The following is a 27,077-nucleotide window of genomic DNA, read 5'->3' as shown; positions in this document are numbered from 1 at the left end:
TTTGTTGAAGATTTTATTTTCTTGCACGAACAACCGTTTTTTTTTTAAATGAATGTCATTCGGTCCACTTCCGACGATGGTAACAACAGTCAATAGCAAGTGTTATCGACAAATTGGTGTTGCTGAGTTAACGTGTTGTTGATCAAGGTAAGTTAATCATTGAAATACGTTTATTAACTAATATAAACATTTTTCTACCAACCGTTTAATTCTTTTGTTTCGATGTTTAGATATACATTAGGTAAGTTTCACCGTGTATCATAACGTAAAATTACGTGAATGAAAATTGAGAAAAGCATGGTGGATCATACGTGTCACAGTGTGTAGCGTATTCGACTAAGAGTTTGGTTAGTGCTTTGAACTTCATTTTTTGTGTACCCTTGTGTGTTACAATAGTTTTAATTATGGCTGTAATGAAGAAGGGCAAGTATGGAAGAAATAGAAGGTTGTTTGGACAAGCTGTTGGCCGCAACAGTCAAAAGAATAAGAGAAAATAGTCAGCTTTATTTTGCCACATGAAAGAAAAATACAAAACTGGTGTTGATAAACATGTTAGTCCATATCAAATAGTGACAATTACAAATAATTGTGGAACAAAGTTGGTAGTGCGTCGCATAAGATGCCATTCTGCGGGGAGCAGCAGGCTACTAAAGAGTTTAAAGAATAAATTGAACTTTCGAATGAATAAATACAAGAAAGAATTGACAGGTAATCGTGTGATTAATTTAGATTGTTTGCAAGAACATATATCTATCATTACAGCGCGTGTATGTTTGTGTCCCAAAGCAATTATTATTGCAACAATAAATGAAAGCCCCATGGCTCTTAAATATGAAAAATGCAAGAGTGGACTTTTTAGCATTTTGATGGCCATATGTGCTGGATGTAATAAAGAGTTCAAACTGGAAACAAGTAAAAGACAGGGTAATGGACTTTTCGACGTTAATGTTAGAGCTGTTTGGGGAACTATGGTAAGTGGAGGAGGTGCAACTGACCTGCAAGAACAACTAAGCACTTTAAATAACATCAAATATGTTTTCTAGCTTGGAACACACTATTGGTGAATGGTGGTCAAAGTCCATTAAAGATGAAATGTTGAAGGCTGGTGCAGAAGAGAGGCGTAAAGCTATTGAAAAGGGGCATTTTCATGAAGGAATCCCCTATTTTACTGGCATTTGTGATGGTGGCTGGTCCAAAAGGACACACAAACACACATACAACGCATCAGGTGGTGTAGCTGTTATTTTCGGGGCAGAAACAAGGAACTATTGTACATTGGTGTCAGAAATAAGTATTGCATATTGTGCTCTAGTGCAAATAACACGAATACTGAAGTTAAACCACATCAATGTATTAAAAACTGACATTAAAGTTCCCAGGCAATGGAAACAGATATTCAGGGCTTCCTTCAAGTAGAATCTACACTTGAAGTAGAATGGACTGAGATACATTTACATGATAGGGGAAGAGACAGTTCTGTGTATCCCCAACTTCAAGAACAAATTCCTGTATGGGGTAAAAGTATAAAAAAAAACTGGAATGTGCAAACCACACGTGCAAATGCTTAAGAGCAAACCTGGAAAAGCTTGTGGCTGAAAAATCTCACCTAAAAGGAAAAGGAAAACTAACAAAACTGAATCGGGTAAGGCTCACAACCGCTGTGAGATGCGCTATAAAAATGAGATCTTCCGAAAATGACTCTAAACAATTGAAAAAAGACATTATAAACTCTATATATCACATTTTAGGTTTCATGATAAATGTAGTAATTTCTGAACCAAGAAGATTGAAAAAGAAAACATTGACAGTGTTGAAAAATTAAATAATGAAAATGGAGATAATTATTATTTTAATGAAATTATAGACGAATAATATGAATTTTGGAAAATGCCTTCACATCTTGAAATGGAAAACAGCCGAAATGCATAAAAGAAACAGTGTCAAAAGGCGGAACTTAAAGCAGTAGTGAGGGATGTGCAAGTATTTTTAAACCGAATTGCAAACAAAAGCGATCGTTTGATAAGAAATTTTACCACCAATGTATGCGAAAGCTGGATGTCAATAAGAGCAAAATTTGATGGATGAAAGGTTGTGAATCGATGTGGAAGAGGATCTTGGCACGCACGATGTTTTGGTGGTGCTTTGTGAAAAAACCTGGGTGAGGAATGGTCTGTAAGAACATTTAAACATGTAACCAAAGAACAAGGTGGACAGTATTTTTTTGAAGCTGTGCACAGACAAACAAAGAAAAATTATGCAAGTGCCAAATATCAGGCTAAACCAGAAAGTAAATCATTAAGACGTAAACGTAAATTTCAAAATTTGAAGGAAAACACTAAAAAAGCTAAAATTAAATATGGGAGCAATTTAGATGATTCACCTGATGTACCAGCAGACCAACTCAAAATTGTGCGTGACCACTTTTATGAATGTCAAATATTAAAAACAGATACTGAAATAATCGATATTGAAAAAATTAATCAATCCCAATCAGAATTGTGGAAAAAAGAAAGAAGTATTAGGCTAACTAGCTTCAACTTTGGAAAGGTTATTTCTCGCCGCAACACAAATGTATCTACAGCTTTAGTCAATAATATGCTGTATTCCAAATTCTCTGGTAACATCCATACAATAAGAGGACTGGCACAAGAGGACAATACTATCATAGAATATAAAAATGTTAAAGGAAATGTTGAAGTGCAGAGAACTGGATTGAGAATTTGTAAAGAACACCCCTTTCTAGTGGTTCAACTAATGGAATTGTCTCATCAAAAGAATCTAATAGTCTTTTGGAAATTAAGAATCTGCTGCAAACAAATTCATATTTATTAAAAGAAGCTGTGAAAAAAGTGCCAAATTTTTGTTTGGAATGTGTAAAAGGGAAAATTCAGCTTAAATAAACCCATAGCTTTTATTACCAAATTTAAGGACAATTAAATATCTTTGAAAAACCATGGTGTGATTTTGTGGTAAGACGATCAAAACCATATGACATGTTCATTGAACGAATACAAAGGAACTGTAAATTATGGGAGACGGAGATGTTACCCAAATTGCTAGCCTTCTATATGAAGTTCATGCTTCCTGAAATAGCCCTCCCAAGAATGGGAACATATACTGGAATTAGACAACCAAACAAACCATGGGTAAGTGTTGTCTACATGTATATGTTTTATGCTACCCCCTAAATTATTTTTGGGGGTATCATATATTTATCTGTCTGTTTGTCCGTCTATCTCAACAACAGTTACTAAATAATGGAATTCAATGAGCTTCAATGGAAGAATCACTACCAAGAGGAGATACACATACTATCAGCTTGTCCTAGTCTGATGATTTGTAACAAATGTATGTCCCTCACAAAGTTACCTTAAATTGTATATATATATATATATATATATATATATATATATATATATATATTTTTTTTTTATTTTATTTTTTTTAAATAACCCTTTCTGGGTTATGCACTGAAATCAATTTTATGATTAAGCTTTTTCCTAATACAATTACATTCTGGCATATTTAAAGAAAATTAAATTTTAAAACAATGCAACATATGATGAATTTTATAATAGTACAGAATTTCACATTTTTAATTAATGATTTTAATTAAAATAAATGAAATATTTCATATATGATTTCATCTTTATGGTTTAGTGTTATGCAGAATTCGGGAACATGAAAAGAGTAAACATTATGTAATACAGTACTTTAAGAGATAACTTAATAAATGTATATTTACTTCATTTCAGTTCATTCCTAGTCAACGAGATGAATTGACGAAGACAAAATGTACAAAGGTTTCCAAGCCATTAGTAAAACCTTCAAAATTGGTAGTACACGTAGATGATCAAACAGCGGGTCCATCCCATCTATGCGATGATACATTGACTGATGTCAATAACAATTCAACACCAAAGGTATAGAATATATATATTTATGATTTACTATTATTGACAAAACAAGTTTTTAATACAGATTTTGGTAATTTTGCTGATGCTTTCAAATTAATTTTAGTAACATAGTGAAATATTTAATAATGTACATTGAAAAAACTTAATTACCATCCATGCTTTAAAAGAAGTTACATTAGATACATTGTATTATCATTTCTATCTTGCAACCGGCAACAGTCTAATGACTAAACGATAAATAGTTCATAATGACACATTTATATTTTTGTCACTATGTTTTTAATGGCAAATTACGTGTAAACCAACAAAAGTAAATTGATATATGCATTTTTATAAAAATGAATTAAATTCCTCATATGCAAACTGAAAAAGTGAAAAATTAGTAAAAGTGTAGGCATATTTAAATGTGGATTGTAGATTTTCCTTGTAACTAAGTCAAATAATCATCTCAATTACATTTATTGTTGGTTCTTATTAACTCATCTTGATAAGATAATTAATAACTTACAGCAAAATATCATTGTTATGCCCCTGGATCGATTGATCAGGAGTATATTGTTTTTGGCCTGTCTGTCTGTCATTGTATGTGTGCCAGTACAAAAGCTTAACCTGTCCTTGGTTATGAATTTTGAAATATTTAATATAGCAACTTTATATTTGGCATGCATGTGTATGTCATGGAGCTTCTGCACATTTTGAGTGTTGAAAGGTCAATGTTAAGGTCATCCTTCAAGGTCAAAGGTAAAATATATGGGTTCAAAGCGCAGTAGGGCCTAGAGCGCATTGTGTTTCACAAACAAAGCTCTTGTTTTCATGTACAGAAATGATGAAAGTAATCATGGTTATCGCTGTATGAAGATGTCTGTATTAGTAATTACATCATTATATTTATGCCCCCTTCGAAGAAGAGGGGGTATATTGTTTTGCACATGTCGGTCCGTCTGTCCGTAGGTCTGTCTGTCCGTCCACCAAATGGTTTCCGTATGATAACTTAAGAACGCTGACGCCTAGGATAATGAAACTTCATAGGTACATTGATCATGACTGGCAGATGACCCCTATTGATTTTCAGGTCAAAGGTCAAGGTCACAGTGACTTGAATACACTACAACTGACAGCCCATTTTCTTAATGTTTTAGGTTGAGCAATATGGTATAAGGATCGATCTATGACATAACAACTCTGGGCTTATTAGAGAAATATGTATCAATTTCTCAATTTCCATTTGAGTCGCCTTCTGAGAAAACTGGTCATAATGCATGTGCGTAAAGTGTCGTCCCACGTAAAGTGTCGTCCCAGGTTAGCATGTGCAGTTCGCACAGGCTAATCAGGGACAACACTGTCCAATTTTATGACATTTTTTGTTTAAATGCATTCTCTTCTTAGCAAAAGTCCAATTGAGACGGAAAGTGTTCTCCCAGATAAGCCTGTGTGTACTGCACAGGCTTATCTGGGAAGACACTTTAAGCAAATGCATTATGCACAGTTTTCTCAGAACAAGGCTCATTTAAATGTCTCCTGTGTGATATGACTTCTAAGTCAATAGTAAACCATTCCTGAAATTAGCAATATCTACTGGCAGGAACAATAGTTGATATATAAAACCTTAATAAAATTATATCCAATATGTATTTTTTATGCCCCCGAAGGAGGGCATATAGTGATCGGTCCGTCTGTCTGTCCGTCTGTCCTTCCGTCATACTTTGTTTATTTGGCAATTAATGTTTATGTTGATAGCAAATAGAATTTCATGTTAATTGAACATGCATGTAGTCTGATTATTCATGTATACAATTTTTTTACCTCATCTGAGCACAATGTGCTCATGGTGAGATTTTGTGATCGCCTTTTGTCTGTTGTGGGGCGTGCGTCGTTTACATTTGCCTTGTTAACACTCAAGGTCGCAGTGGTGTAGTAGATATGGTGTCCGCCTAGTGACCGGGAGGTCACAGGTTTGATTCACGCCATGGGAGCGTTCTTTGCATGTCCCTCAAAGACACCAAGTACTGGTTCTAGTCCCAGGAAACGGACTCAAGTTCGTTTATATAAGCCTTAGGCTTTCGATGCAATCGAGCTAAAATAAATAGGTTTAAACTAACACTCTAGAGGCCACATTTATGTTCAATCTTTATGAAATTTCATCAGATGATTGGTGTCAATGATATCTTGCATGAGTTCGAAAATAGTTAGGGTTGCTTTAAACACATGGCCACCAGGGGGCGGGCGGGGCATTTTTCCTTTTATGGCTATTTATGGCTTTAGTAAAATATTGCTATCAATATAGGCCACATTTATTGTCCGATCTTCATGAAAGTTTGTCACAAGAATTGTCATAACAACATCTCGGATGATTTTAAAAATTGTTCCAGTTGGTTAAAAAACATGACCACCTGGGGTTGGGGCATTTTTCCTTATATGGCTATTTAAAAAACTTGTTTGCATTTTTGATGTCACATATATTGTCCTATCTTCATGAAACTTGGTCAATTTTTTTGTTTTAATGTCGAATAATAATATTTTGGATGTATACGAAAATGTATCGGTCTGTTGAAAAAGGTGCCCGCCATGTTCACTATTCATGAAAGTTGGTTAGAACATTTGTTATTATGACATTTTGGGCTGCACAGGCCAGGTCAGTTCCTTTCAATCTCTCGTGAGCGACTTTGGGCCTTTCAGGCCCTCTTGTTTATAAATAATATTTTATTATAGGAAGTTTGCACCAATAAAAGGACTGGTCGATGCAGAACAGCAAAGTTTGTTGGTCGACAGATTCGACACAAATGGATTGTTGATAAGGAAACCAATAAGAGCAAATGGTATATTGGAACAGTGAGAGATGTAGTATCAGGTAATTATTAGAAATATATAATTGTTTAATCAATTAATTTAACTCTTTGGCCCGCATACAAATTAATGTGGCTTGCAATCTACAACCTTTGAAAACATGGTTACTAAAAGAGAAATATTTCATAATGACCAATATCTCCTTTTTTCAATACCTTTTCAAAGGGCTAATAATGTATTAAAAAGCTAATATAACACATATATGTATACTAAGGCTTGTAATTATTATGTTTTATACACCACTGTTATAATTTCACATTTATTTACCAATTGTCCTGTTATAAACAAGGAAATTAAAAAATGTTAACTAATGTATGCACAATAAAATGATTATTTATGATAAACTGCTTATTTATGAAAAAAAGTCTTTGTTCCCATCAATGTTTATATTGAAAAAGATGATATTCTTAAAGTTTGTGATCAAAGTAGGAATTGTTAATGATGATTTATTGTTTTTAAATACTCTGATGCGCAATTTCTTCTTTTCTCACAATAGGCTATCTTGCAATTTTATATAATTTATTGAAGGTTATCAAGCTGCAAATTTGTCTCAAGTAGGAATTAATTTTACCGCATGTAAAATATAAAGCCATAAGACAATAAGAATTTGCAAATGCTGATTTTTTGTAATTTTTTTCCAAATACCTATCCTGAAGATTGTTCAGATGCCTTTTGTATTTGGAAAAGGATTGAAATACTTAATGCATTTGTTTAGGAAAAGACGGTGATCCACAAGCGGTACATGAAGGCCTGTATAAAGGAGAAGACAGCCCATATGAGGTGGATGGGCTTCAACGGGATTTGGATGAAGGCTCGTTGAAGTTCGTTGATATATAGACAAGAAAACATTGCGAAAAAGGTATATTTATTTGTCATTAGGTAAATTGATAAATCAATAATTAATATGTTAATTGGCATGCAACTTTCAGAAATGTGCTATTTATCAAAATTAAATGAAATGACATAAAACAATAATAGCATATATGGATAGTGCCATCTCAATGGTTTGAAGAAACACTGAACGAAGTCAAAATTGGATGAATTTGAGTGCCTCCAGTGTTGCTCAAATCCAATACTTAAATGTAACCAATGGAATAAAAGTATAAATAATTTAAAACAGCAATTTTTTCCTTTTTGTCAATATTTATTTTAAGTGTTTAAGGCACTTGACGTGACATGGTCTCTATCTGCATGGATTGAAATCTTTGTATGAACAATTTGTATGCCCCCGGTGGGGTGTCATATAGCATTTGAAATGTCCGTCAGTATGTCCGTCCGTCTGAAAATTTTAACATTGGCCATAACTTTTGAAATATTGAAGATAGCAACTTGATATTTGGAATGCATATTTCATGGATCTGCATTTTTTGATTGGTGAAATGTCTAGGTCAAGGTCATCATTCAAGCTAAAAGGTCAAATATATGGGTTCAACACGACGCATTAGGGGACATTGTATTTCTGACAAACACATATTTTTGTTTAATCCTTGTATGACAAAGTTGGATTTGTGGCATCACTGAAGCAACCTTAATTGTATCTTACAATGCTTAATCAAGTGGGGTATTCTTTCATCATCAATTTGCATTTCATTATGACTTAAATACAAGTAATGTGCTGTTAACCCTATATAAATAAAGTAAAATGTTTTTTAAGTGCACATGTATTACAATTAGTCTATATGTAGTGTGAAGGCAAAATGGTAGAATAACAAAATGAATACATTCAGTGCATGTACAAATTATTACAAAATTTAGTTAAACCTGCAACTAAGAGATAATGAAGTAGGTTAATATTGCTGTAATGTAACATTTATTGAAACATGTTGAAAACAGTGTAAAAAACAAAAATGAAGATGTGTTTGTGAAACACTATGTCCCCCAATGTATTTTACTTTTGACCTTGAATGATGACCTTGACCTTGAAGTTTTACAAATCAAAATGTGCAGGTCTATTAAATACACATGCATGCCAAATAGCAAGTTGCTATCTTCAATATTGCAAAAGTTATGGCCAATTTTAAAGTTTGATTGAAAAAAAGACATGGCAAAAACAATATGTCCCCCAGTATTATGTGGGAAACATAAAAATATTATTAATATACACAAAATCATTATAAAGGGAATTTATTGGAATGCTTTCCACATTTCTGTATATATCTTTTCTTTTTAATAATTTGTCATTTCTGGCCCACCATACTTTTTCAAGAGAACTATTTTTTGACTCCATTTGTTTACCTTTTGTTCTTAAAAAATGACTTTATAAAGGAGACATTTTTACGTGTTTCTAGTGAGTTATATTTAATAATACTCTAACATAATCTTCTACAGTGGTATAGGTTCCAGCTGCTGTCAGTTGATATATGAATACACGAAGAAAATAAGGACTTACAACTCCCAAGAAGAAAGTGGTTTATTAGGTAAAAATGTCATTATTGACTATTTTTGAAAGATTTATTTACAAATGGTGCATGTATCACTGAAATATATGTTATTTTATTTGTACATATTGTTCCAAAATTAATATAGAATGCTTATATAAGAAATTTTTAGTTTAAATTACCCCACCCACTTTTGACCATTTGAGGAAGTGATATGCCCTTAAAATAGCATTCCATTGCTTCCATCTAAATTTATTCGAATACTGTAACCTAACCACAGCTTTTTGTTGTTGAAGGAAAATGAATGCGAATGTATTTGTTTTGCATTGAGTGTTTGAAAAATAGTATGCATTGTTTGTTTGATAGTGCCCATTAATATAGGCATAGCATATTTCGTGGAGAATGTGTAATATGAAGGTTCGGTTATTAGGCAGTCACAACAACGATATTTAATATTTATGTCTTTGTCTTTTATTCGCTATATAAAATATCCAACCAAAAGTGGCGCTCAATTGCCTACAAGAAACCACACTGTTCTGGTTGATCTGGCATTTCCAGTTGGTCGGCACAACGGCTTCATCAGGCATGCGCAGATAACCGGAACTCACATACATGTACACTTTCGGTGACATTCTGTAGACACGAGCCACATGCACTTTCAAAGCTAGATCATGCAACAATAATATTGAAATCACACCACTCGAAGTGTCTGCTCTCTGTATGTGAAATCGTAAGTTTGTGAAATTTTTGTTTCTGTTGTAGTTGTAATAGCGTTTGAATAGATATTTTCTGCATTTATACATGATCTTTCAAAGGGATATCTAGATACAAACTAAATGTGGTCTACTGTACACGACTGGTTATGATTTAAGTATTTACACAATATTTGTTCCATGACAAATCCTTAATTAATAGAGTTATTAACAAACGGCAGGCAACAGTTTCGACAAGTCAATGGACCACTGCTGCACTGAAGGGTTTTCTAGATGAGAAACAGCAGCACTGTCGTCACCATTACAGTGAAAAATTCCGTCACTTTCAAAGGCTCCGCGCCATTGTCAGGATCTGAAGATTGTTAGGAAAAGTAGACTAATTTAAATATTATATAAATTACTTGAATGCATTTGCAATTGCTGTTTTGGGATTTGAGCATTATTTATTTTTAGGGATAATACCTACACGATGTGTTCTATATACTTGTAAAAACACGTGCACATCACCTTAAACACACCTATTTAATAGGAGTTTATAAAAAAAATTGTTGATCACCTTGAACAATGAAGTCCCAATATGTTCACACAAGCGTAAAGTAAAGAGATAAATAATAAGCGGTAAATGACACTTTCGCTAGAAAATGTGTTTGATTAAAAAGGAGTCGTTAGAAAAATCTTAAAATTGGCATAGAAAACGAATGGATTCGGGGGCTAAGCCGATTCGGTTTAAGTGGCAGATTAAGGATAATACGAATTGATTGATTATCAAGTTGGTGTGATTTGCCAAATAAGACTTACACTAGAATTATATGTTTATAAAAATAAAAAAAATGTTCCTTAAACACTGTTCTTTGGCTCTGGAAAAAATTAAGTTGAAAATTGTAAAGTCATGACGAATGATATTGAACGTCGAAGATTTTGTGGGCGCTAGTTCGAATCTCCACAGAAACTCGTTTTGGAAAATAATTTGCACACCGTTTCCATTTTACATTAACGGTCATCATTATATTTGTGCTGCTATATTAATAATGTGAGCGTCAAAAGTGGGTACAGGCATTTGTAAATGTATGTCTATATTTCGGATATATATACTGTCGATATGTCCATTTAATACTACTCGCGTTGTACTGTTAGTGTTTATTGTACCTTTGTTGCACTTTCCGTTATCTGCAGTATAGCCACTGTTACACGCGCATACAAGTGTTTTGTTGGTTTTTTGCTCTGAGACACAACTTGCGTTTGAAACACACTCCTGTTGGCCTGTACTACGTTTTCTTCGTTTTCCAGGATTTCCTGGAGCTATTATACAAGTACTTATAGTTATTGAATATGAATATGAATATTCATCAAGTTGTCTTTAAGTTGAGCATCGCCTTATAACACAAGAGACAATTGAAATTACCAATAATACCAAGAACGCGCAAAATAATTATCATACATATTTTGTAATACATAACCATCGATATTAGAATGGCAATTGGTACACTTACGAGTAGTTGTAGTAGGTGTCGTAATAGTTGTTGTTGTCGTAGTAGGTGTTGTTGCCGTAGTAGGTGTTGTTGCCGAGGTAGAATTCGTTGCTTGGGAAGTTGCACCTGGCTGGGTTGGTCCAGCGGTTGTTGCGACGGTTGTTGTAGTTTCAATTGTGCATACCTGACCGGCCTCTGAACATGGGTACGAACAAATCATTAATAAATAAGAATTCAAATGTCGCAAGTTTTATTTAAATAGTGTTACAAGACCGTTTTTGTTGTTTTATATGGATAATAAAATACTGCAATATAAATTATAAAGACTTACGTATATGACAGACATCATTCTCACAAACTGTGGAACTATTTGCACACGCTACAGTTGCATTACATGGACCTGAAAGAAAACATAAGCTAATAAAATAATAACATTCGCGATTGTCTTTTCAATTATCAAGGCGTTCATTTTAAAGGAATGACTTAGCGGAATCGGTATCGATTAATTTGATTTTCGTATTTAATGCATTCTACTTATGTTGAGGTGCAAAAAGTTGTATGTGTGTTCCGAATAAAAACTAGAGATGTGTTTGTCAGAAACACAATGCCCCCTAATGCGCCGCTTTTTTTTACCTTTGACCTTGAAAGATGACCTTAACCTTTAACAACTCAAAATGTGCAGCTCCATGAGATACACATGCATGCCAAATATCAAGTTGCTATGTGAAATATTTCAAAAGGTATTGCAAAACTTTAATTTAAGGTTAGAGTTTTGGTGACAGAATGACAGAATGACGTATGACAGACAGACAGGCCAAAAACAATATACTCCCAATCATTCGATCCGGGGGCATAATAATAATAAATAAATGAATAATTAATAAATAAATGAAGGACACATCTAGGTGCTAGATTTTTTTTACGCTTGACATGTTATACGTAATATACCTCTAATTTGGTCAAGATATTCAAACGAGGTTAAAAGTTTATTGGTTTACTTACTATGCACATTGCATCGCACAACGTTGGAACACCAAAGAAATACCACCGCCACCAAGAACGCCGGTTGAATCATGTCGCGCACCTAAAGAAATAAAACAACGTTAAGTACATACCAATTAAACTAACCTAAAAAGCCATAACATGTAATTTCTATTCCAAATTATTGCACAATAAATAAAATGACATATCGACGCACTATCAAACACCTGGTCGACTTATCTGCGTAATTTCTGGATGTAGGACTATTTATAATATGACGTCTCCTTGGTGAACCTTATCAGTTGACAAGGATATTTACGCTGCTGTGCGTTGATCGTTTCAAGGGCCATGAAAAGAACGAGTAGTTATCAATAATTTATAATTCTTAATGTTGCGGTTTTGTTTGCATTAAATTAGTTTGTTCTAACGAACTCAACTTTTGCTATACTTATAAATAAAACACATGAAACGATACACTTAGTGAGCTTGTTAGGGACCTTTCGAAAGAAACTTCAATTCTGATTTGCTATTTAGTTTCATAAAACTCATCATAAATAATGTATCAAACGGTTTTCACACGTTACGGCTCTGCATGGGTCTAAATCAAAACAACGTTTTCTCTTGATTTTAAGTCAAAATACGCACGAAACAGCCGGTAATAAACATGTAAAAATTCGTTTTGAAGATATAGAGATTTAAAAACAATATCTAAAAAATGGTACGAATGAAGGGAAACACTATGGACGTATTTATTACAGTCTGTCAGTCCGTATTTAGAACTTCGTCGGTGGAAGTTCTCCTCCACTGTTTTACGTACAAAATTAAACTGTCCAGTTATGCTACTTACTAAATATTTTCCTCTGAAGTCATAAATTCCAATTCTTTAAGATTTGGTATATAAAATTGCATTTTGGTTCGTTTCAAACTTTGTTCAAATATTGCCCCTGGGGTCAAACACTAGCCTAAACTCAGTTTAAAATATTGCATTATCACAACTTGCTTCATATAACTTAATGTGGCGTCGGGGTTTTCGTCTCTATCATGGTTAGGTCAAGTTCGGACTTAAAGAACTCAACCGATTATTGGCGTTGGCGTAATGCTATAGCATTAGTTTGTACAACTGCAATCAATTGAATGAATTCTATCGAGACTTGTGTTTTGGTAATGATGAACCATTCATTAATGATATTCTCTCTGAAATGGAATGTCATTTGCGAATTATTTATACCATGTTATGTGAATATCGTAGAAAAGATAATACAGTAACTGCAAATGCGTTCAGATGGTTGTTGGGTGTTATATTATATATGATTGTTCATAATAGAACGCATTTGTTCACTGTAAGTAACCGCTTGAAAAACACTCAACTGGCTGTAATTCTTTCTCCGTTACATGCCATCGGGAGAACAATTGGATATGTGATAACAATAAAGCAATAAACATGTTACATTTTTATGGTAAATTACTCGGGGGGGGGGGGGGTTTATCTCTCAGTCCAAAAGCGAGAGACACTAAGATGTGGCATTTATACATCTATTTGAAGTGTTCATACTTTTTCGAATCTGTTTGAGTTGTGTCTTGACATTTAAACGAATGTGCTGTTTGTTACAAAACCTGGCGTTTTGACACTTTAATAAAGATCAATGAAATATTGATACCTTATTGTTGAACCATACTTGGCCAAACTTGCCAACTTCAAATCTAAACATAAAAAATCACAAACGTTACATGTTCACTGATTGACATAAGCTAACCCGTGTACAATGTGTTCATTTTTTTCGCCTTTTGGCCGTCTTGATATGTGTCATGCGTCGACTGTAATACGCCATAAGTTTTTTTAACGGGCTAGAAAATTTACAAAAATTGTACCTTAGTTCCCCCCATTTAAAATTGTTAAAATCGTTCCAATCTGCTGCATGGGTGGGTGACCAGAGTTACCAGTGTATAAAATGAAACACGGGAAGTTCAAAAATCGTCTATATTATTACAAGGCTCATATATTAACTACTTAGAAGGTAAAAGCTTCTATTGATCGCCTACATGTTGTTGTTTTTTAATTACGTCCATGTGGTCAGAATTGCCCAAGCGATGAGATCAATAATTCTATTTTGAGCAACAACAAAAAACTGTCAAAGTTTTCTTTTCTGAAACCACAAGGCTTATATTAAGTATTTTTAATAATATATTGCTCCTCTACAAAACTTCCACGTCACAAATATAGAGGTAACAAACACACGCACATTTATGCTCAGAAACCACAAGAAACAGATGTGTGATGTTTGTTGTGTAACGTATAGCGGTGCTTAAAATTCAGTTTGTCCTAAATATGCATACGACGTTATAACTAGCCGAACCTCGAGGCACATGTTAATATACAACGTTTTTTTTCTCAATAATGCTAATTACAGGTGAGCGGTCGAGGGTTATCCTGCTATTCTTGTATAAAATAACAGTTGTCAGGTTTAGTTTTACATAATTTTATCTCGTTTACTTAAACATATATTCTTTATTCAACTCCAGGGCCATTTTATCAGGTGAGTGGCAAAGCATGTATATAACACTGTCGAAAGGAAGGAATGTTTTATGTTATATATGAATTAAGTCTAAGTATACTTGGTCGAGTGTGTTTTTTTACATTCCAAGGCTGAACTTGTTTACAACCGTTATATAATTTATGCTGTTCTTAACATAGATATCCTGTATTTTAGATAACGAATTATGCAATTTAACTGACATGGAATTTTTTTGTTAACATCTGTATCAATTTTATTAAAAGGCTACACTAAGTGGCACAAATAAATAGTATGCGATGTAAGTTGAACGCTTTAAATTAATTCCGATTTATGTTTTAATGTATCATTACCACTCTGTAAAGATTTTAGGCGAAACATTAGAAATACCACAAGGACTCCACAGGCAAGGATTCAGTGAATGATTATATTAAACTGGGTTTTGGTATGCTATGTCGCGATTCATTCGTCTGTTCATGTTTTTTTTTTCTTTTTGCAGAAGTAACTCCTCTGCGTAATTTGGCCTTGAATACCTCAAACACATAACATCACAGTCATTCTTCTTCACCCCACCCCCTGATAGATAGCTACATGTTGGCAATAAATTATCGGCCAGTTTTACTTTTATAACTACGTGAACATCAGCCAATGCAGTCAAGGTATGACGGAATTAAATGTTTGCTCTGATGGCTTTTCGCTTTCAAAAATGTCTTTGGATACTATAAAGACACTCACATCAACTGACCTTAGCTTGACTTTGACCTTGACCTACTTTTCGAATATGACTTATTCAAAAGGTCAAGAGTATTGGTTGAACGAAATTGGCGTTAGAAATGTCGACAAGAGTATGCAAATTATAGTACTTATGCTATAAAACACTATAGAACTTACCTAAGCAAGTTGCTTGGGGTAGATTCCATCGTCTACAGTGTGTACAAGCGCAGAAATACTCTCCGCAAGATATAAAGGAACGTCCTGTCAAGAGGGTTGTTTACTGCACACACTTTCGTCATGATTACGTCATTCGCGCGTTCTTCGGTAAAGAGGGCAATAGGGCAAAACGGTCGGGATGGTCCACTGACAATCCGGTCAATTTTACCATATTCCTCCCCATTTTATAGCCCTCCTCTTCACCCCACCAAGACAGTCTGCCACACCCCTATACCACGTTCCAAGACCACACAATATGATCTCATACTTACAGAAACATTCCTGGCTAGTTTTTTCCTTTGCATTACCCACTCACCATGTGACCGTTGTATTTTATTTATTTATCACCATGTGACCTTTGTATTTTATTTATTTATTTTTAAACCCAGAGCACTCATTTGATAATTTGACCAACCGTTTCCTTAAGCATAGACCACATCACTGAATCCTGACACATTCTATTATCGACGCCCCTTGGCCAGTGTTTAACAGACATCCGACCGCCTCAATCACTAGTTAAAGGGCGCGCGCAACCGCGTCACCCTCATATGGTTCGATCCCCAACTCGCCAACAGACTATTTCCAGTATCCGAACCCTACAGGTTATAAAGACGCCTGCCGTTCTCAGCAGTAGTGCGCAATATCTCCCTGAGGGTCTCCTTTCGGATCTGGGCCACCGTATTTGCAACTTCACCCACGTACGCCGGAGTATTGTCTTTCTTACTTCGGACTCGCAAGTAAGGAGAATCGGTCTCAACTAGGAGTCGGTCGGCCGGAATCCCTCGCACAGCTGACTTTTGCACCTCATCAAAACGCGCAGCCAGACCTGAGATGCTAAAGTAGCAACGGGGAAATGCAGCGGACCAACTCAGAACCTGATCGAGAGTTCCCGTGAAGCAGTGGAGGTGTATCCGCTGAGTCGGACTAACGTTCTTCTGCATGAGTCGGAGGGCAAGGGCACTAGCCTCACAAGAGTACGTGTCCTGCCCCCGAATATGCAAAATAACTGGTCGCCTAGGGCAAGCCAGCTCCAACAGCCCTACAAACATCTCCTCCTGCCTACCCCGCTCTCTTTCAGGCACGGTTCTGTCTAAACCGATCTCTCCAAGCGCTACCACCCCATCCTTCCTCAACTCTCTCTCCACCTGTCCTACCACCCCTTTAACGTCCCTTAGAGGCGCCTTAGGATGTACCCCGACAGCCGACCCGAAACCAGTGACACTGGGATATTCCCTTGGGTAGTTGGGTGGATCGCAGAAAACTGCAACTCCCCCATTTACCCGCACTGGTACCTCAGGCATTGGCCCCACGGTATGCCCCACCAACGCCTCAATAGAACCAACCTTGGTCGTCTTATAACTGCGGTCCAAGTGAAAGTGGCTGTCGAACGCGGTGAGTTCAGCATTCCTAACCGAAATCCACTCTTGAACCACAGGTGCAATTTCAAAGTCATCACCCAATTCACACTCATTCCCTAGAGACCCGGGCTCTGGGACCGACTCTGCCACTTGAGTCAACGCCATCACCTGGGCCCCTTTTTCTACACAAGTGACTGGCTCGGGTCTCTGAATCAAATCCATCTCTGGACTCGACACAGTCGCCTGAGCCTCCATGACCACACTCCGATCTGATCCAGCTCCCTGCACCAACTCAGTTGCCTGAGTCGACCCAGTAGCCTGGGCCGCCACACAACAATCTGGTCCGGATCTCTGCATCAACTCAGTTGCCTGAGTCGACCCAGTCACCTGGACCACGCCGTGCCGCCTGACAAACCTTTGGGCAAAGAAATCGTCTCTTACCTCTTGGCTGCATAGCTTCAGCAACGCGGCCAACACTCTCCAGTGGAAGAGGAGCGCTCGCGAGTTTACCCGTGCAACGTGGAATATAATGGGAATGTAAAACATAAACCTGCGAGAGACCCTTTCTAACCAGACCTGGTCCTTGTCGTTCAGGCAGGACTGCTCCGAAATTGATAACCTCTGGCGGCCCACGAAAAGCATAGCCTCATCAAAGCTCTGGAGACCCAGACTATTGATGACGCATATTACCCCTCTAAACCGCACATGGTCCTTTTCCGGATTCTCCCATGCCTCCCGACGAAACACAGGCGGAAAATGCCGGGCCTCAACATGGTGTCTTATCGATCTTGCCCTTAATCCACACACGGGACAACCCTGGGTCTTTTTCCTCTTAAAACCCACATCATCCTGCTGGGACCGGGATCTATCCCTGGTCCCAACCCCTCCATTAAACTCTGCCCCTCTATCAAGAGGCCTGGACCGTCTCTCACACCGGTCCATACCTCTTATCATCCTACCTTGAAGTGACATTGCCCCTGCGGGCTCTGCCATTTCATCTATAGGCCGTGCAAAACCGGGTTCCCCCACAATTTCCTGGTCAAGGTTAGCCGCCAAAGGAGCATCAACCTCCATGTCTTCCTCATCAGAGATGATGATGACCCCTTCTTCGGGGCCAACCTTGCACGCAGCCTCCACCAACCTCACTGGCGACACAAGGAAGTCCAGTGCTGATGGCTGCGAGGCCATGAAGGCCTCCCCTTCAGGCTCGGCCTTGACCTCCACCAACCTCACTGGCGACTCAGGGACAACCAGCGATGTCGAATCGGAGACAAATGCCTCCTCCTCAGGTTCGACCTTCACCCTCCCACACTCCGACCCTACTGGCAACACAAGTGTGTCCAGCGAGGAAGGATTGGGCACGAGTGACTCTACCCCGGGTTCAACATTGACCCCCTCCGATCCCAACTGTGCTGGCAACGCAGGGAAGTCCAGCGCTGTCAGGATCGGAGCCGGCTTTGGTCTCGATCTGGACAACTCTACAGTACCCCGGGGCCTCCCGCTCAGTGAAGCCCCAGGGGTCCTCCGTTGTTTTTCAGGACCGGCCAACACCCTCTTAATGAACGAATCACTAAGAATTTGATGGCCGTACTTCCTGACCTCGGATACAAACCCTAGGCGCCCTCTCCTCCTGGCCAAACTTACTTGGCCTTCCACCGCCCTTTCTACCCTACCATGGTCCAAGGGCAACATCGTCCCCAGCTCAATGACGAGGTCCCGCCCCGAACTCCAAAGCGTACCCCGACCGCTGGCCTCCTCGACCTCAATAAATATGTCACGCCCATCCATGCGACAAACCACACGTGGCGTTCTGCAAAACACCACATATTTATAATATAATGTGCCTGAGCTTCACAAGCTACCGGCATATACGATAAGTATAGACCTAACCTGTCCTACAACTTAGACATGTATACAGATCTATTTCTTCACCCTGTTCCTCCGTGACTCCCACACACTTTCCGTGGTACCACTCCTCACACACATCGCAAGCAATCATAAAGGAACCATCATCAATCCCCCTACACATACAGTATACTTGCTCATCTTGCACATCTTTCGCAAGACCGCAACTCTCTCGCTCTCGAACCACCCAGGCAGGAAGGTTGTTCAATTTACAACTTTTCAATCGGTCATGATTCACATTAACCCTCTTCCCTCGTAATCGGACCTGGTAAAGGAAATCGGTGAATTTTTTCACTACAACCCCCGGCCCAGTCCATTGTGGCGACAACTTCTTAGATTTGCCTTTCTTTCCCGACACATTAAGCACATATATCATGTCACCAACCCGGTAGGAGTTTTGACATAACCTCACATCATGATCCCGCTTCATGTGAGCCTGATATCCGCTTAAACACTTGCGAGCGGTTTCATGGACTGACACCATACTTTGTTCTAGATTGTGGACATACTCAGTCACAGGCTGTGCCTCATGAGGTGGTAATGGGTAAACCAACTCAGCAGGAGTATAAACCTCTCTCCCTAGCATCATACGGTTAGCGGTGAAACCAGTACTCCTACACACTGATGAACGCATTGCCGCCGCGATTTGCGGTAGATTTTCGTCCCAAGTATTTTCTCGGGAACCTACATAGCAACGGACTGCATCCATGAGCGTGCGATTGTACCTTTCCACTTGACCATTGGTGCTTGGTCGATAGGCAGTTGTTCGCGTCTTATGAATGTGCAATAATTTACACATTTGCGTGAACAGAATGCTCTCAAAGTTGGTACCCCGATCAGTCATTATTTCCATAGGTACCCCATACCTACAGAACACTTGATTTACCACTGCCTCTGCAGTAACCTCAGCGGTCTGCGAAGGCAACGGTATACATTCTACCCATTTAGTGAACTGATCCACCACCATCATCACATACCGGTTTCCCTTTTTCGTTAAGGGCAAAGGACCTAGAAAGTCAATGTGCACCCTCTCCATTGGGAGTCCAGAATGAAACTTTATCATCTCGCCCTTAGCCTTACGGTTAGGTTTTTTGCTTACAGAGCAACGCGGGCAACTGGATACGTACTTGATTATGTCCTTTGACATGCGGTACCAGAAATACTTGGCCTTAACCCTTTCAATAGTACGCTGTTCGCCCTGATGTCCTGACAGAGGAATATCATGGTTCAGCACCAGGATCTCATGGCGCAATTCCCGTGGAACCAATAACTGCTGACGATCTGACTTTGGGTCGATTCGCCAAAGCAGATCCGCCTCCAATTTAAAACATTGGCGATTAATCCAATAAAACTTGGAGGCTGCGTTTGCTAGAAACAACTCTCCATCAGGAGGCTCGGTACCATGCAATAACCACTTCCGGATAAACCGGAAGTCGTCATCCGCCCACTGATGTTCTTTAAGTAGAGCGTCCCGGTCCTGGACTGGAGCGGCTCTATCAGTACTCTCGACACCAGAGTCTTTTCCGGTTCTTACCTCCTGGATTATGACCGGTGCTAGAGAAACAACGTCATCCACCTCGCGAATAAACCCACCCCATTGTTCTTCTGCCCTAGTACATTTCGGACAACCACCACATGGCAAAACCTCAAGGGTTACACCATGCTCATAATGGTCTCCTCCATCAACCAGCAATCGTGACAATGCATCAGCATTTGCATGTTTCTTGCCAGCACGGTGGACTATGTCCATATCATACTGGCTCAACTCCTCCATCCAGCGAGCTATCTGCCCTTGTGGCTCCTTGAAATTCAATAACCAAGTAAGGCTACTGTGGTCCGTGCGAACCGTGAAACGTTTGCCCAGCAAGTAGTGGCGGAACTGTCGAGTAAACCTCACTACCGCTAGCAATTCTTTCCGCGTGGTACAATACCGCCTCTGTTCTTTAGTCAGCGCATATGACCCATAACAAACAACCCTAGGAGCCCCTGCCTGTATTTGACTGAGAACCGCACCAATTGCTTTATCAGAAGCATCGGTGTCAAGTACAAAAGGGTCATTCCGATTAGGAAGTCCTAAAACCGGGGCGGACATTAGGGCCTCCTTCAAATCAAGGAAGGCCGTATCTTGGTCATCCCCCCACTGATAGTCTTTAACTATTTCATACAGCGCCCTCGACCGTCCGGCATAATCCGATATGAACATTCGGTGGTAATTTACCAATCCCAAGAAACGTTCTACATCTTTAGAGCAGGTTGGCACTGGCCAGTCTACCACCACCCTAACGTCATTTGAGGACAACCCCAAACCCTCTGGTCCTACAGTACGCCCCAAGAACTCCACCTTATGCTGAAACAGCTCACACTTCGCGGGTTTTAATTTCAGTTGGTATTGGCGTAATCTGACAAATACCCCCCGTATTGTAAGCATATGTTCAGCGAATGTCTTGTTCATAGCAAGGATGTCGTCAAGAAAGGCTAGAACACTGTTCCAGTTCAAACCCTGCAGTACTAAGCCTACAACCCGAGAAAATGTCGCCGGTGCATTACATAGACCGAATGCCATCCGGACAAACTCAAATAGCCCATACTTAGTTGTGAAAGCAGTTTTCTTTCTGTCTGACTCCTTGATCTTAATCTGCCAATAAGCAGAATTAGCATCCAGCTTTGAAAACCACTTCTGGCCAGCTAACATGTCTATACAGTCTTCAATCAGGGGCAAAGGATACACGTCCTTCACCGTGACTGAGTTCAACCCCCTGTAATCTACACACCACCTAACGGACCCATCACGCTTTCTAACTAACACAGGCGCGGAGCACCATTCTGAGTTAGACGGCTGGATCACCCCCGCCTCTAACATCTTTTTAAGATGGTTCTCTTCCTCCGTTACAAAGGCGACAGGGGTCCTACGCATTTTCTGCCTAATGGGTTTGGCTTCCCCCGTGTCTATGCAATGCTCAACAGCAGTAAAATTGCCAAGATCATACTCGTTTTTAGCGAATACATCCTCAAACTCACGTAAGAACCCAGCCACCTGCACCTGTTCTTCATCGCTCAAGTTTAATTTCGAACGTTCATAAAGGTCTCTGAGATGGTCTGGCACCGTGATATCTTTATCACATTTTGCCGCCTCTCGTACCACCTTTACTGAGGTCAGTTCCTCGGGCAATGGTCTCACTAAACGTACCTCTTCTGCCTTTCCAACCAATTTCCCTTGCTTCAGCCTTACATGGTGACCCGACATGTTCACCATTGGTAGCCGTAGCACAGCCTCACTAACATGGACCGACATAGGCACTATCACATCACCACACTCAGCCTCCACTGCAAAGGTGCCGATTGGTTTTCCCAAAGAGCACTTTACCATGGCCACCGAGTTGGGTGGTATGACAACAGTTCGAGCGACAGTCACATTTGCCACTCTTGCCTCCACTAACTCTCCTTCTTGAGCCATGGGAACTACCTGGCCATTTAAACACATGGTGGCCCCTACGATATCGATAGTGGCTCCATGCTTTTTCAAGAAATCCAGCCCGAGCAACATGCAATCTTCAATAGGGGCTACATAAACCCTCTCTTGAAAAACCATATCACCCAGTTGGATGGTTACTGGTCCCACAATGGAACCATTCATCTGCAGACCTCTCCCTGCAGTCTTCATGTACACATGTTCCAACACCGGAACCTTTTCCGACAACTGAGCCACTACCCGGTCCGAAACCAAGGTAACCTCAGCCGCCGTATCTACTACAGCCTGTACTGCAAGGCCGTTCAGCCTCACTTTAACCCGGAACATCGAATCAGACCTTATCTGTCTGATTATGACCGGTGGGCCCCTATCATTGTGGATCAGGTCCGGACCCTCTACACTGACCCCTTGCCGTTTAAATCGGCAAAAGACACCTTCCTACCTTCTCTAGGGGTATCACCGACTTTATCACTTGCCTGTTTGGGACAATCTCTGGCCATGTGACCAAGCTCGTTACAACGGTAACAGCGGTCACCCCTAGCCGGGGACGGTGTCCTGCTCCTAAGTTTAGGACAGTCCCTTTTGAAATGCCCTGCCTCGTTGCAATTAAAACATTGGCGTCTGGCTGGGGATGGAGATTGGCTTCTGGTGGGTCTTGCCAACAGTTGGTCAAGTTTACCCATCAGGATGTCCATTTTCTCCTCCAACTTGACCACCCTTTCAACCAGTCTATTCTGAGAGGCCACCTTCACCTCAGCAACCTCTACCTGCCCCTCACATTCCACTTTTCGCACCAACTTTGGTCTTCCATACATTAACCCGTGAGTATGGATAGCCCATTTTAGTTTGTCAATTGCCTGTTCTATTGACACAGGCCGCTGATTTATAACTTGTTCCCCAGCCTCTCTCTCCTTAGCTCCCATGCAGAATTTCAAGATCGCTTCCTGCACCATATACTCCTCTGGCAAACCCCTAAAGGCTTTACCAGCAAGGGTCAAAACCCTGTCCGCCCAGTCATCCACAGACTCCTCCTCTCCCTGTCGCGCACCCGAAAAGGTTACCCTTGCCGTTTCCGGCAATTCCCGGTAACCAAACCTCCTCTCGAGCTTGTCAACTACCTCTATGTAGCCCAGCTCCACCTCCCTGTCCATCACTAAGGCATAGTACTCACTTGCCTTATCGGTGAGACAGAGACACAAGAAATCCCGCTTCTCAAAGTCATCCCATTCGAAAATACCCGCGTATTTTTCAAATTTGGTCAGGAAAGCATGCCAGCTTCCCCGACCATCATAGACCAGTGCTTTAGGTAAGGACTGGATTCTAGATTTCTGTTGACCTAAAAGCATAGCTCTCTGGCCAACAGGTGTTGCAACCGTGTTATTGGTAGCACCGCGCACCGCATGTGAAGCATGTCGCGAAACACAACGTGGGGTTGCTACGCTCCTGCACACCTGCGGTGTAGGTACCACCTGTGGCGCGGCAACATACCCTGACTGTACAGGCGAGGTCATATATGTCATATGTGGTTGGTCTACAGGGTCAATTAATTGACCCTGAGATCCAACCAACACATATTGCAGCTGACCCGCTTGTGATACCGGCACACGTGTCATGATCTGATACTGACCAGGCTGTGCCCCATGCCCCATGGCATGGAACTGAACAGGGTACGTCCCATGTGCCTGGGGCATTTGAGCCATAGCCTGGTATGAACCAGACTGCACACTATGGCTCATCGGAATATATTGTGTCGAAGTCACAGACCTATACTGTACAGGTTGCTCTAATGACCTCTGCTGACACCCTATTGCCGCACTGGGCTGAGTTGCGGCCTGGTAGTGAACAGACTTAGGCTCCATTGGCATTGGCGATGGTGTCACAGTCAGATATTGTACAGACTGTTCCACTGACCCCTGATTAAACCCTACCTCCGTCCTTTCCTGTATCACTTTTGACCTTGCCCCCTGATCCCCCTTCTTAGCATCAGATGATTTGATATATGATGCAGGAGGTCCACTAAGGGACGCACTATCAATCGCTGCCGTCACCCTTTCTATTACTCCTAAACCCAAATTGGTGTCCGGCACAACGACTAGCTCACTAGCTGCCTCTAACCCCTCACCTTCATCCTCACCCTCATTCACAATTTCCAACTCATTCACGGTCCCTGACTCAGATTTGCTGAATCTTATCATATTCCACATTTGACTTGATGGTCGTATATACGGGAGTTTGACCAAAGCATCCGGTGTAATGCTACCGTGAAATTCCCGGTACGATACAATTGATTGGGCCACCCTGGTGCCGATACCTGGAACCGTTTGTAGTTCCGTTACCGGCGCCGTGTCAATATCCACTAGTTGAACACGATTCATTTTTATTTTTTTTATTTATGTAATTAAAATAATGTGTGAAAGAAATAGCGGACAAATATTGCAACGCCGATTTTAATTTTACGGGTAAACAGCTCACACAATGCACGTATATTTTAATGAAATATAGGTCACACAAATTGAAATGTGCAAGCAGACAAAAACAATCACGGGAATATTACACATTCAAATACCCCGTAAACTTGAAATGACATTGCATTTGAAAAACACACAAACACAATGATGTCATACAATTTAATAATCAAAGCACGAATTTCAATAAAAGTAACAAGTATTGAATCTCACATGTAGTGAAATTATGTTTCAATTATACCCAACAAGAAAAGCAAAAAATTCACAAGTTATTAATTTATAACTTGTAAAAATGTGATTTAATCACAAATCGATGCATAATAATTTTTAATGATAAAATATCTGTATGAGTATATCACTACTCAAGAAAAATGTAAGAAATTCACTAGTTATTACCTTATAACTAGTGAAATTGTAATTAAGTCACAAATGAATGTTTCTAATGTTTGCTGATAAAATATCTATTTGAGTATATAGATACACCCAAAGAGAACAAGTCAGAAATTCACCAGTTATTACTCGATAACTATAGTGAAATTGTGATAAAATAACAAATCAAATTTTACTGATATCTATTTGAGTATATAAATACACCCAAAGAGAAAAAGCTAGAAATTCACCAATTAATACTTGATAAATAGTGAATTGTTTTTACTACAATACAGTTACACAAACAAATTCAATGAAACAATCAAATTCAATACGAAGAACACTCAAATCCATCATCACTTATAGCGGAATTATTAATGATGAAAATATGAAATTATCAGAATTAAATTGAGTAGTAGAAATACTCTACTGAAACGTTATGCTGATTACCTAAAAATGTGGCGATTCGCCTGACGATAGACAATAGACAAAACAATCACAATTCAGATGTACAGCCAGCTTAATATAGATGGCTTATATGGAGCCGAAACAAGTTACAGATGCGACAGAGCAATGTAAATAAACACTGCTCTAAATATAAACGTGTGATGATTTAAATAGAATTCACAATTCAACACATTAAACATAAACAACCTAAAAATAGACGTCACAGATGAGCTGTTAAACGGTTCAGCGAACCGCAATATGACGTAAATAGTTAAACCTAAAATTTAGGCAATAAGCTGACAAAAACCGACGAAATCGGTTTAGTTTGATGAAAAGTACTTTAAGTATATTAAAGAAATATTTTATTCACTAAAAGTGAACAAAACAACGATAAGAAACTTAAATTTAAATGAAACTTTATTTATTTTCAAGATGGCTGACTTTGAACGCTGACGGTTAAAAATAGCCGATTGTTTATAAGTGAAAATACTGCAAGTTTGGTGCTCGCAGCGCCAATTATAGTACTTATGCTATAAAACACTATAGAACTTACCTAAGCAAGTTGCTTGGGGTAGATTCCATCGTCTACAGTGTGTACAAGCGCAGAAATACTCTCCGCAAGATATAAAGGAACGTCCTGTCAAGAGGGTTGTTTACTGCACACACTTTCGTCATGATTACGTCATTCGCGCGTTCTTCGGTAAAGAGGGCAATAGGGCAAAACGGTCGGGATGGTCCACTGACAATCCGGTCAATTTTACCATAAAATAAGCTCACCACAATTTTCTTGTTCAATAATAATTTCCCACCATATGTAGATATGCTGACATTTAACAATTTAAAAAACTCAAGGATATTTAATCGTGAAAAGTATGCTATACTTAAGGAGTTAGATAATGCCATGTTCGTATATGGTTCGAAATGGCTCTTTGTTCCTAATGCAGCAGTAAAAAGAAACAGTTTTTGCAATGCATTTGATTGAGACTGCCCAAAGCTTGACGGTACATGTTTCATGAATTACTTTTTTGTCTTTATAACTTTATAATTAAAAATGATTTTTGTTTTCTCTCAAATTCGTAACACAAGTGAGCGAACTAGTGCCATATTAGATATAACCCTCTTATCTGAAATTGTAGTTTTAAGATGTTTGTTTACATAGTTACATACATCTAGCTTCAAAAGATTTCAAAGTGATTTTATCAGATGTCTGTCAAACATGTTTTTAATACTGTAAACGCGAAGAAGCGTTTCGACAGCTTTATTATGCAAATATTGATAAATCATTTATAAGATGTGCAAGATTGGGAAGGATTTGTCATACT

The 27,077-nt window shown here is 39.0% G+C and overlaps 1 protein-coding gene across 15 annotated transcripts in view; it reads right to left on the bottom strand.

Annotated features, from left to right (window-relative positions):
• The window catches only part of LOC127881615 (uncharacterized), a 136,491-nt gene extending 109,974 nt beyond the window's left edge, over positions 1-26,517 (bottom strand). For 11 of the 15 annotated variants that reach the window (XM_052429656.1, XM_052429660.1, XM_052429648.1 and 8 more), the window contains exons 1-2: positions 26,309-26,517; positions 12,520-18,910 (exon numbers count right to left, since the gene is read on the bottom strand). In XM_052429656.1, the coding sequence (XP_052285616.1) occupies positions 16,339-18,910; positions 26,309-26,337 (2,601 nt within the window). In that variant the 5' untranslated portion in view covers positions 26,338-26,517 and the 3' untranslated portion in view covers positions 12,520-16,338. Of the gene's footprint in view, positions 1-9,587; positions 10,205-10,998; positions 11,152-11,342; positions 11,517-11,652; positions 11,722-12,323; positions 12,406-12,464; positions 12,489-12,519; positions 18,911-26,308 lie in introns of those variants that run through there. The other 4 variants (XM_052429647.1, XM_052429655.1, XM_052429659.1 and 1 more) reach the window with 4 other exon arrangements.
• Positions 26,518-27,077: the final 560 nt, after the last annotated feature.

Source organism: Dreissena polymorpha, chromosome 5 (assembly GCF_020536995.1).
Source record: "Dreissena polymorpha isolate Duluth1 chromosome 5, UMN_Dpol_1.0, whole genome shotgun sequence".
Taxonomy (NCBI): Eukaryota; Metazoa; Mollusca; class Bivalvia; order Myida; family Dreissenidae; genus Dreissena; species Dreissena polymorpha.
This window is presented reverse-complemented; position numbering and strand designations above follow the sequence as displayed.